The following is a 12320-nucleotide window of genomic DNA, read 5'->3' as shown; positions in this document are numbered from 1 at the left end:
GAGTACAGCTTAATCTGCAGGTATTAAAAGAAGATGGCTAGGAACATCAGTATGCTGAATCCTCAGAAAAGGACTGTTCATTCTCTTAAACCAGCTGATTCACAGCTGACTCTTCACTAACAACCTTCATGCACAAGTGCTTCTTCCAGGCTGACCATAAACTGGCAAGCCATGAGTAAGCACTGTCCTCAGCAGCCTACTAGAGAAGTGGATTGTACCTATATCTGAAGCTGCTACTGTCAGTTTACCTACCAATACACTCATTCACACCAGATCTGTTGCTTTGCAATCCGTTTTTTAATGGATGCTAATGCAAGGGCAGCTAAAAATTAATGGGTGTTAATGGGACCAGTTCACACCGCTGCAATCCATTCCATTTCGTTTCAGTGCAATTAAAAAAAGTAGAGCATGTTCTACTTTTTTTCAGCATAATGTAATGAAACAAAACAGATATAAATGCAACTCAATTGAGTGGAAATAAAAAAAATTATATATATTTGTCCACTCAGGACATGTTAGTTAAAATAAAGATTGGCATAAAAGTGAAATTAAAAAAATAAAGAGCAATGGAATGGAGGTTAACAAAGTTTGAAACTGCAAGTCAATGGACCCTCCACTGACTTATGATTTCCTTCTGATTTTGGTGTGAACGGGCCTTTGAGGAGGATCATGGCCTTAATATTAAATTGGCTCTGACAAATTTTTCTTGCAGGTAAACAGTTCTATAGAGACATCATTTTGTATTAGCATTTCTCAATTATGTTTTGTTTTACTATTTTTAGTATCGATTTTACTATTTCATATAGTGGCACACCTATGGGGATTTGTTATATACTAAAACTGATGCAGCAGACTTCATTTATTTACTCGGTATCAATTAATGGTGCAATGGATGGTTCTTGGGTGTTTGTCATAATTTATTTGTGATCCCCGATCTCTGCAATTTTTCCTTATCTACACAGATCTGCTACACATTGCAGTCCTGTCTGGCAGGGCATGAGACCTCATTTTCCTCTTTTGAAGTTAAGAAACAAATTCTGTCCCTCCCCCAGCCTACAATTGGACAGTACATTGAGAAAGGCAGCAGCCTGATGAGCTCATGTCTCTGTAACTCTGCTCTCTCTTCCTATCAGTATGCTGCTTCATAGCATAGGAGCACTTTAGCCTGTGCTATATCTCAATCACAGCATTAATAAACCTATATCTGAATAATACAAATAAATCTAAACATATAAGCAATTAAGGTGCACAAGTAATATTATTAAAGTACTTCAATAGAAGTACATAGTTCATAAATGTGTATTCTTGTGTAAGATTAAAATTAGGATGTGAGTATAAGATGAGGACTTGTCCATCTCCGTTTACACTAAATATCCCTCATAAAACTTAAGATTCTTTGTACTACAGACATAGCAACAGAAAGAGCAGGTTTGAGCTGATATAGTTTAAAAAGCAACCTCATCATACAATGTGGCATTTGTATGCTTGCTTACAAGATTATTTGTGATTTTTCTTTCTTTTCAAAGCCTGGAAATATACTGCATAATGAATACACTGAAAATAATTTATGATAGAAGCTGTCTAATGACCTTGGTGTTTATAGCATCAACAGTCGTATAAAGTTTTTTTGCAGTTATGTGAAGAAAATGCAATCCAGAATTACTAAAAAAATTACTAATTTTAGTTTTAAACTTTTAAAAATAACTAAGATGCAGTGTTTAAACCATTTTCCGTAATAATAATAGTTTTATTGTGAATCAAAAGGTAGTTCGGATAAAACAAGTGTGCTATTATGTTCAAAAGATTTGGTGTCTACATTGACTAGACCCTTCAATTAAAACTTTATACTGTGTATTTATGTACAAATCAATAATTGCTAATAGGGTGTAGAAGTAAATTACTTTCCTGATGGTGCTCTTTGCTTATTTCCATTAGATTTAACATGCTCGTCTCCTGGACAACATAATGAGGATTTCCACAGAGACTCTGCTAAGACATATTTTCTTTTCAGGATGTAAATACAGTCTTAATTTCTGAAAATCAATAAAAGTAATGGATGCTCAAAGAAGAAGACAATGCTGGACTGTTTTGCCAGATCAAATTTAGCTACATAGCAAGTACACCTGTCTGCTGGATTACAAACTTACAAGGCAAAGAAAAAGGAAACATTTCCTACCATGAGATTTACAAGTACATCTGGTATCTGTCCTGTTCTAGTCTGCCTCTGTTTTGTGCAAAGATGTTATGGAGCAACACATCACACCTCCATAAAGGTTAGCAGAAATCAAACCAAACATATAGAAGGAGAGACAGAAGTTCACCATCGGCCAAAACGTGGATGGGTTTGGAATCAGTTCTTTGTTTTAGAAGAACACATAGGACCAGAGCCTCAGTATGTGGGAAAGGTAAATAATTTTCTTCTTTTCATTTGTTTTATTAGTATGCCAGTTATTTGCATTTAAAAATTTGCAGTAATTTGTAAACAAATATCAGAATTCTAAGAATGCATCCTTGCTTTATCAACATGCCAATATTGGGCATTATCAGTTCTTCATAGCCACCGGTTGTTTAGAAACTAACAGGTTTATTCACAAAAAGGTGACGAGTTTGGTGAAGTGACACAGCTAAACTGCAAAGTGAGCTGAATTGGAAAATTTTCCAAATCCGCTCTTTTGGCCTAGATTGTTCACTTCTCCTGCCTTCTCCAAACTCTTCACCCATTTGTGAATAACACTGTTAGATTTTTCAGTCAAACTTTTTCAGGGTAGTTTGGAATCTGATTGGGGGTTGTGAGACAGCATTGAAAATTCTCAGCATTGAGAGTCTACCTTTGTACCAATACAGATCATTTTACCTTCAGCAAAAAAACTTTGTTAGAGATCACATCTAGTATAAGTAAATAAAATAAAGCAAATTTTAAGATATAATTTGAGTTTTTGTCTTTCTAATTAAATACACTTACAACCATATCTGGTTTTGTTGACCAAAATGGCACTGTGCCTGGCTATTGTTATGTGCAGATAATGCAGTAGGAGATACTAATCCAATGGGTACAATATGGGGCAGATCTGCTGTGTGCACTTTTGCAACTGTACTTTGAAAGGTAATGGTCCAGCATTAGTTATTAATTTCCTAATTCAGCCTGTGGTTGAGAGCTACCTGAACTTTGGAGGAATTTAGTTACAAAACAACTTTAGTGGTATTAAGTAAAAAAAATGTATGTGCAATTTACATATGTATTCAGCAAGTAATGTGACTGTCTTGTTCCTATATTTATTGCTTATGGATACCATTTGCAAAAGATAAAGGCACAATTATTTCTGATACTACTACAACACACTTCAGTTAGAAAGACGCATAAAACCAAATGTCCTTATCTACAAACAGTTTCTTAGGTATGAATATCTCAGTTGCACCTAAAAGAGGACACTAATTCTTTAGGGTAGTAGATTCTTGTGCTGGTTGAAATAGCTGGAAAGGGTGGAATCAAGTGTCAAATCAGTACAGCAGAACGTTATTGCATCTTTACTGTCTAATAAAAGCAGCCAAGAATATAATTTATCTCCCAACTGTTTTATTTCATTTTGAGTTTAACTCAGGCTGACATATACCGAACACTTCAATGTAGAACGTATGTTTTTTAAGTATATCGGTTGATTTACTAAAAGCAAATAGGCTGTTTACTTTGCACTTAGCAGGGGAGGTTTATCCTTAGTTTAGTGAATGAGGGGAAGCTCTGTTGACTTCCATCAACCAATCATGTTCAAGAATAAATGCTGTTTTTTTATTTTCCTTGCACATGATTGGGTATTCTTTACAAAGTGAAGTTTCACCACATTCACTAAGCTAAGGGAATCTTCCCCTGCATATTACAAATTCCCTTGCAGCGTGAATAGCCTATTTGCCTTCAGTAAATCAACACCTATGTGTGCAAGGCAAGGCAGATCTTGCCATCACAAGTTAATGCTCAACATTTTTAAAATATAAGCTCAGTAACCTAAACAAAATGTATGAATCCCCAATTAAACATATACCTAAATATTAACAAAAAATGTTCTGTCAGTGTGAATTAATTTCTAAAAATCAGTTAATATGCAAACAAAGGTTGGTAACCGTTAAAAGAAGTGTTGAGCATATTATTTAATATACATTATTGATTCACAATATATTGATGCATGCACTGTCAACAATAATTATCCTTGTTGGGAAATATACCAGTAGACAGTTTATATAACAAACTAAGCAATGCATATTGCATTCCCAATTCCTCCCTACGGCAATACAATTGACTGCTTTCTGTGTATGCCTCCTTTTGTGAATATGAAGGGTGTAAAACAGGGGTGGGGAACCTCCGGCCCCCCAGCTGTGGTGGAACTACAAATCCCGTGAGGCATTGCAAGATTCTCACAGCCACAGGCATGACTCCCAGTGACAGATGCATCATAAGACTTGTAGTTTCACCACAGCTGGAGAGCAGGAGGTTCCCCAGCCCTGGTGTAAAAGGAGAGCACCAAAGTACAGAACCCTGGGCTTGTGATGTTTAAATAAAGTGCCACTAGCCAATCCGAGGCTGAGGGGCGTGTGGCCAGGCTCATTAGCCCACAGCTAACCAGAAGACTGGAATAGGTGCATTAGCTTCAAGCAACCACCAGTGGGAGCTGGGAGTTTGCGACAGGCATAGGAGCAATTTACATGCTCCTCACATTCTTATCTTAGATAGATGATTGGGTATCTATATTTAAGGAAAATCTGCAGACAAGACACTACATTATATTTTAAATTGTAAAGAAAAATGTAATTGACCTATGCCTGTTTCTTTTAAAACACATGCATTTACTAAAGGTTTCAGACCTATGGGGCCTTCCTGTAATGACTCTGCTTCTTTGTAGTTATTGTCCAATTTAACAGTTGCACACAATGAAGTTTGATTAATCAGTGAACCCCATAATCCATTCCCAAACTGCTAGTAATACACATACACAGACATAGCAGTGAGAAATCTTCAGCTCACAAAGAAAGAGAATTGCCAAGTGCACATGATCTAAGATTATGTATTTTCACTGATACTGTTTATCTTGACTTTATTTCCCAAGTAAAATGTAATTGTACTAGAATAACAAAATGGTATTGTAAGAATTTAAATTTGAAACTGCATTCTCCTATATGTTTATTGATTTTCTAGAACAGTCTAGGTAAACAATTCTAGCTACTGTGTAGACCTCAATGAAAATAATTTAATAAAAGGACACTTGCTACTATGATTTTACAAAATGTGCCTTAGGGTTTGTATACATTAAATTTTATAAGCATTTAAAATATATGTGAAACATGACTGAACGTTCTAAATTCATTGTTGTTAACATCAATGGGGTTTGGCAAAGCAGGGTTTACCTAGTGTTTTCATTGGCTTCCAAGTTGGACCTTTTTATGAACACATTTTGTCCTTTTTAAACATATTCAAGGCCAGTTTTTATTTCCACAGTTGTCAGTTGGAAGGCATCTAAATTGTACAAGTGTAGTTTATGCATTTCAGACACTTTTTCAAATCCTTTTACTATTCTTTGTAAAAGGTGATTGAAAATGAACCTTGTTACTAAAACATACATTTATTTCACAAAATAGAAAGTATATACATGTTTACTTGTATGGTCTTCTCACACAGATCTTTAATCCACCCTAAATGCATGTCTTGTTTTACCAAAACAATTGAACAGAGGGATGCATTTGCCTGTGTCAACTTGCATTGTGAAGGTACTCAAGCCTTAAGCTGCCCATACACCTTACACTTATCTGCAGATTTTCTGTGGTCAGATGGAAAAGGTGCAACAGATTCCTACATCCACATTTAACTGTGTGGATGGAGTAATCTCCACCTGGGCCAATCTGTTGCACTTTTTCCATCTGACCAAAGAAAATCTGCAGATAATAGTAAGGTGTACGGGCACCTTTACAGGACATAGCAATCTCAGGACACACATTGATATATAATAAGTTAGCTTTTAATTCTGAAATGCAGCAATTTACATATAAAATATTGTTAACACATAAAGATGTGGTATATACAGAGGAAGGGGGCTGCACATTAATAACTATAAATAAATCTATGTGGGTCTCCTAAATAAATATTTAAAAGTTTAGTTCCCCTTTAATAGAGATCCCAACATAGAATTATAGTGAATATCAATTTGTGTTCAATGAAAATAGTTTTATTCCAAAAATTGCAAACACCATACATACACATCGGACAAACTTGTAAAATCCTAAAAAATACCCCACACATGGCTCTGTAAAAATGCAATAATCATGGACAACACCATATATGTATATAAATATAATATTGATCCCAATTGTGACGGGTGGCCACCAGCAACAATATCCCCAGGATGGTTAATATGATACCATTTTTAAAAGGTATCCAACAATGTGCCTCCAGATAAAAAAAAAAAATCTGAAGTGAATGAATCAGCATAAAGTGCCACTCCTTGCAGTTAAGCATAGGGTAGCCACCAACAGTTATATCCTTAGGATGGTTAGTATAACACAATTTTCAAGGATATCCAGCAATGTGTCTCCAAAAGAAAAAACTTCAAAGTAAGTGTATCAGCATTTAATATCACTCCATGCATTGAGGCATGATGCATGTTACACCGACATACATGCATATATAGAGGATGGTTAATATGATACAATTTTAAAGATATCCAATAATGTGTCTCCAGATAGAAAAACTTTGAAGTAAATAAATCAACATGCAATGTCACTCCTTTCATTTAAGCATAGCATAATCACCAGCAACGATATGCTTAGGATGGTTAATATGACACGATTATCCAGGATATCCAGCAATGTGTCTCCAAAAGAAAAAACGTCAAAGTAAGTGTATCAGCATATAATATCACTCCATGCGTTCAAGTGTGATGCACGTTACACCGACATGCATATATAAAGTGTGTTTGAAAAAGCAAGGTCATCACTATCATACTGGCTAAAACATGTTTTTGTAGGCAGGCTTAATGTGTGTAGATGACAGATAGTCTCTATGAGGAGTATAAAGTGGTGAGTTGTTTGAACAGCTCAGGGATTTATTTGCCTCCGAATTCAAACGACAGCCCGGGTAATCCACCTCTAATCAGGCATTTGATCTGTGTACGACCGTACTCTATAAACAGTGCACATAGAAAATAATTATCTCCTCTCAGAGGCAAAGATGCTGAAAAATGTCCAATGATGACACAATTTGTTCAATACACAGTTAAAGTATAGTAACCAAGTCCATGATCAGGATATGGGATCCATGAGCCAGGGTAGGGATAGCTGATCCCACACTACTTCCTTAAGCGTTACTCTGCCGAAAGAGGCTTCGTCAGAGGGGTGTAGTCTCTGGGCTTTGTCAGAGGAGCGTAACACATAGATGTAGTGAAAATATAATTTTTTCATTTACAATAATTTATTTGAAACCACTATAATACACTGTTTCCTTCATAGAGATATGCCCATATGTGTTAACCCAAGATTGAGGTTGACTTGCCACTATCTATGCAAATCATGACTACAGGTATAGATGTGCTCCAACCGCTCCAGTTCAGAAAGGACACCATTGTTCTGTGGCTATGGGGGTCCCAGATAGCAAGCAATTGAGCTGCAAGTTTGAAAATGACTTGCTAAACTATTGCAGACTTGTCAAGCTTCACAATTTTGTTGCACAATTACAGCAAGTCTGCATTGCAAGTCTCCAGACCAGCGAGCTTGCAGAGCTCTTGCTAAGACCTGCCGGACTCTTGCTGTAGACTTGCCAAGCAAATTTGCTACAAATTCAAAAAGTGTCAACCAAAACTTGTGCTGCAAGTGTTCTGCAAGTCTACAAATTGCCAGGAATATGTGCAGCAAATTACAATTTCACCTTGCCACAAGTTTGTAGCAAGTTATCCTTGCTTTCTGGGGTGTAGTTGTTCAGGAGCTCTTTCAGTGCTGATTATTTGCTAAGATGCAGAAGCCATTAAATATACTTTATTTGCTCAAGTACTTAGCAGCATGGGCCACATCTAATGGCGTGTTCACACCATGTCATTCAACCTATTTTCTTTGTACACCACCACATGTATGGTGTCAACAGGGCACATAAAAAAAAACAATTGTTTTCTAGGTGCCTTGTTCACACCATACATCTGTGGTGTTGTGGTGCAGGTATTAATGCATCATAAACGGCATACAATGGTGGCGAAATGGTCTTACAGACTGTTATGTGTAGAGTGCAATGTTCACTGCATCTGCCTGTAAAACATGCTCCCCAGACATCCTTCAAACTTAATTTGGTGGGCCTGTTTCTGAGGGAGACTGAGCCTTCAACAACAAGCCCTAAGGTCACATGACCTTACTGAACTTTACATCACACTACACAGATACAGTGAGGGGACTTGAAACTGCCACTTTCACTCTCATGAGGGAAGGGTGGCATTAAGACAGACTTCCCTCCTTTTCCCTCTCAAGGCTGTGACACACTGCAGGCGAAGCGATGCGAAGCAAAGTGAAAAAAAAAGCAAAAAACAACCTTCCACTTCGCACCGCACCGCAGCTTGTCTACACTGTAGTTTGTCCGGGCACAGCGGAGCCAGCAGCGGCGGCGGCAACGGAGGGGGGGCCGCACAAACGCATGCATATTACAAGTGATCGGGCGTCTCTACAGACGTCTGAACGCTTGTATGTAAACAGCCATCGCTGGCTGTTTACATTCAAAGCCGATTTCCCGTTTGTGCACGCGGCCTAGCGGCGGGCATGAGCGTTCTGTGTACTTATCACCAGGATGAGAAGAGGTGAGATATTCCAGTTCCTACCTGACTTATCACGGGTTATTGAACACCATTTTTTAGACTTTTCACTTTGCTAAGGTGAGAAAAGCCTTCTCACTGCTTATCACACTCTTTCACAGTTTATTAAACATACACCATAGTGTGAACAAGCCCAGAGGGTCCCTTTACCAGCTTCCTCCTGGTCCCTTTTATCTGATAGAAAAAAAGTTAACATAAACCCCTGTATGAGATTTTATATCTTCCACCTGGCATTGGTCTATTTATTATTAATATTTATAGTATTTATTCTCCCGGCATGGGTCTACTTTCATTAATATTTTTATTATTAAATAGTGTGGTTGTTATTATTGTTATTTTAGCACATTTTTGTATTTTTTTCCTTAACACTGCACAGAACACTCCATTGATATTCATTCCCTCCAAAAGCAAACTATATATTTTATTAGTGTTGTTTTGAGTTTTTTCATATTCTATATATTTCTTTAACGGTTTCCTTATATTTCTCGTAATCTCTGGATATTATCATACAATAGATGGTTTACTTGTTTCAGTTTTATTTCTATATTAATTTTATATGTGGCTTCTAGCTTACATCCAAACATTAACTTTGTTGTTATGCATAAGAATTAATGGCCCTATGCCATACACACATCTTGGCAAAAAACAAACATCCTTGATGACTGCAGAGGTTTATTTTCCAAGAGCAATGCCATCTAATCCTCTAAAAGCTACTTTCACCAATAGCAATTATTATAAGTGTCTTCTTATGGACCAACAACACTCTTTGTTTTCTTAAATTTCTACAGTGCAATAAGGTATGAATTGGAAAAACAATACAAAAATCAAACTTATTAAAGTTTTTCCTAGATCTTCATAGCATTCCCCAGTTTAGTGTTTTAATTGGAACACTGCACTTTTTTCTGTAGTACTGAAAATTATTGTTTCAATTGAAACTGTGTTAAATGCTCTAGGTTAGACAATAACTCTACCTCTAAGAGTTAGAAGTTAGTGCAAGATACATGAAGATAAGCTATCACTCACATTTGCAATAAATCACCTAGCACATTTTAGGTTAGCACAGTTTAATAAACAGCTACATTTGACAGAAAATAGTGCAAAGACTGTAATTAAATACATGTAAATTCTAAATCCATTTTTTAGTATGATTTGTATCATGCCTCTTTGTATACAGTTTTCTGTATACAGCAAATACTTTTTTGCTGCTGCCCCTCAATTAATTAGTAGCATTGTATGTCTGCCATGAATACTATTTCAGTAGGACATTGTGCTGCCTATAATTTCTGCACATGCCTACTGCAAACCTGATAGGCAGCTGGCTTTCTAACTGAAGGAGAGGGCATGGAAAACTTACAACACTTCTGCTAATTGTAAGGCAGCAACTTAATATTGTCAGTCTGAAACAGTATGTGCTATTACTGGCAAGATCTCCAAGTAAGACATTTTACAACTTTGTGTACCCTAGCCACTTTATCAGAAATCAATATGCAGATATGGGCTTGAAGAAATTAAAATGAAAAATAAAAACATGTCTTCTTTTTGTGGTTACATAGAAGTTTTTGTTGGTAAAGGTTTATTGAGACTTTCCTTATTACACTCATGCAGACTCCAAGTATGACCTTTTATATTTTAACAGGTCAACTGAAATATTGGACATCTGTAACATGATATCGATAATAATTGTATGCTACTCTTATTTATTTCCACATTACTGTTAGAATCATTGTATTCAATCTGCTGTGTTTGGGAACAGAAACATGGAAACAATTGTAAAATAAAAAATCAAGTGAGTTATATAAAGAATACATTTCACAATAGATTTAGAAAAAAAAAATATCTTCATATAACTATGTACTGGGAGACATGGTATACTGAAATCTATACACTAAAATGTACAGCTCACTGTTATTTTTTTTCTGCTATCGATTCACCTATAACTCTAACAGGCTTAACCTCCCTGGTGGTATGATTATGCAGGATTTTAGCATGCCAAAGCGGTACATTGTTTTTCATGGCTATTTGTTGTTTTATATTATAGGCCTGTAATTCTTAGTAAATCTTAGGAATAACTCATGTAAATCTGTCCAAACAAGAGTCAAGTAGACATCCCCGGTAGGGATGGGCTGCATGTTCAATTCGAACATAGGTTCGACTCGAACATAGCCTGTTCTAGCGTTCGCTGAACGCCGAACATTACGGGATGTCCGCAGTCTGTTCGACCGCAGAACATCCCACAATGCACTGCGCCGTCCGAAACAGTAATTGGCTACAGTCTTGCACCTTCGCTTCAGGTCGGTCGTTCACTTGGCTGCCTTTGGCAGCTTAGTGAATAGACCCCAAAGAGTTAAAGCCCAACTCCAACTAAAACATAATAAACATGTATAGCCTCTGTTTTGTTTGAGTTTATGTCCCTCTTTAGAAGATTTTCTCTCACTTCAGGCTGTCGGGAAATTTCTCCTATAGGGACACATACAAAAAAAGCATATTTTTAGTGGACTGAAGAAGGCCAGACTTTCTGGCAAAGTATTTATTCCTGTCTGTGGATTCCTCTTCTGGTTACAATCACTCTCCCATTCTTGTTCGGGTATCACAGGGACAGGATATAAGGTGAAATCTTCACCATAAGGTTTATGAGAGAAATGAAACCCTGACAATAATTTTAATGTTTGCACACTCTATAAAACAATTATAAAAAAATAAGCAGGACTTAAGGATTTTAAGTGGTCTCTTTATAAATATAAGATTCACACAATTTTACCCAGAATCAACACATCTTTCAAATCAGATTGATCATGAAAATGTTTGAATCCTAGGTGAATCCTTGTATGAATCATGTGTAAAAAAAATGTAAAAATAGAACCATAAGTATGTTGTGAAAATCAAATTGTAAAAAACCTAAATTGTTTTGACTCAATACCTAGCATTAAAAAATGGTGAAAAGTCCAAAGGTGGTGAATGAAAATCACTGCACATACGCAATGCCTTAGTGGGACAAGGAGAGGGTTTAATTTAAGATCCCAGCACTGCAAGGTGAAATTGTAATGCATGGAAAAAGCATATAAAATGTAAAAGTAATCTCAAAAATGACTTGCAAGTAAGTAAAAAATATATACTTACTAAAAAAACACTGTTTAGATTCCTGTTTTGCTCCAAGGCAGACAAAAGTAATTTGTTTGCAACCGTTATTAGATAAGTTGACAGGGATGGACAGGAATGGTGAGACTAGTGAAGTGGAGATAATAGCTGAGAAATGTATAATGAGAATCAGCACATCAGTTAACCTTATGAACCAAACGTACCTCATTAACCTGAATCTGTTAATGTGCAACTTGAAACACAGCACAACCCCAGATGCATTTAGTTTAAGTAAACCAAATGTCTTTTTTTCTTTAATTGATTTGAAAAGCTAAGAGTCAGAATTCTACTAATTTTATTAGTACATTCCATATATATATATATATATATATATATACACACACACATTAAGCATTTATC

General features: G+C 36.2%; 1 protein-coding gene across 1 annotated transcript in view; it reads left to right on the top strand.

Moving 5' to 3' along the window:
- LOC108790600 (cadherin-18-like) overlaps positions 1-12320 on the top strand; it is a 544420-nt gene that overhangs the window by 144778 nt on the left and 387322 nt on the right. Inside the window, exon 2 of the mRNA XM_018560907.1 lies at positions 1936-2405. Coding sequence (XP_018416409.1) covers positions 2178-2405 — 228 coding nt within the window. The 5' untranslated portion in view covers positions 1936-2177. The remainder of the gene's footprint in view (positions 1-1935; positions 2406-12320) is intronic.

The sequence above is a fragment of the Nanorana parkeri genome, unplaced genomic scaffold, assembly GCF_000935625.1.
Source record: "Nanorana parkeri isolate BGI_ZX_2015 unplaced genomic scaffold, ASM93562v1 scaffold487, whole genome shotgun sequence".
NCBI lineage: Eukaryota > Metazoa > Chordata > Amphibia > Anura > Dicroglossidae > Nanorana > Nanorana parkeri.
The sequence above is the reverse complement of the archived record's forward strand: the minus strand, read 5'-3'. Positions and strand labels throughout refer to the sequence as shown.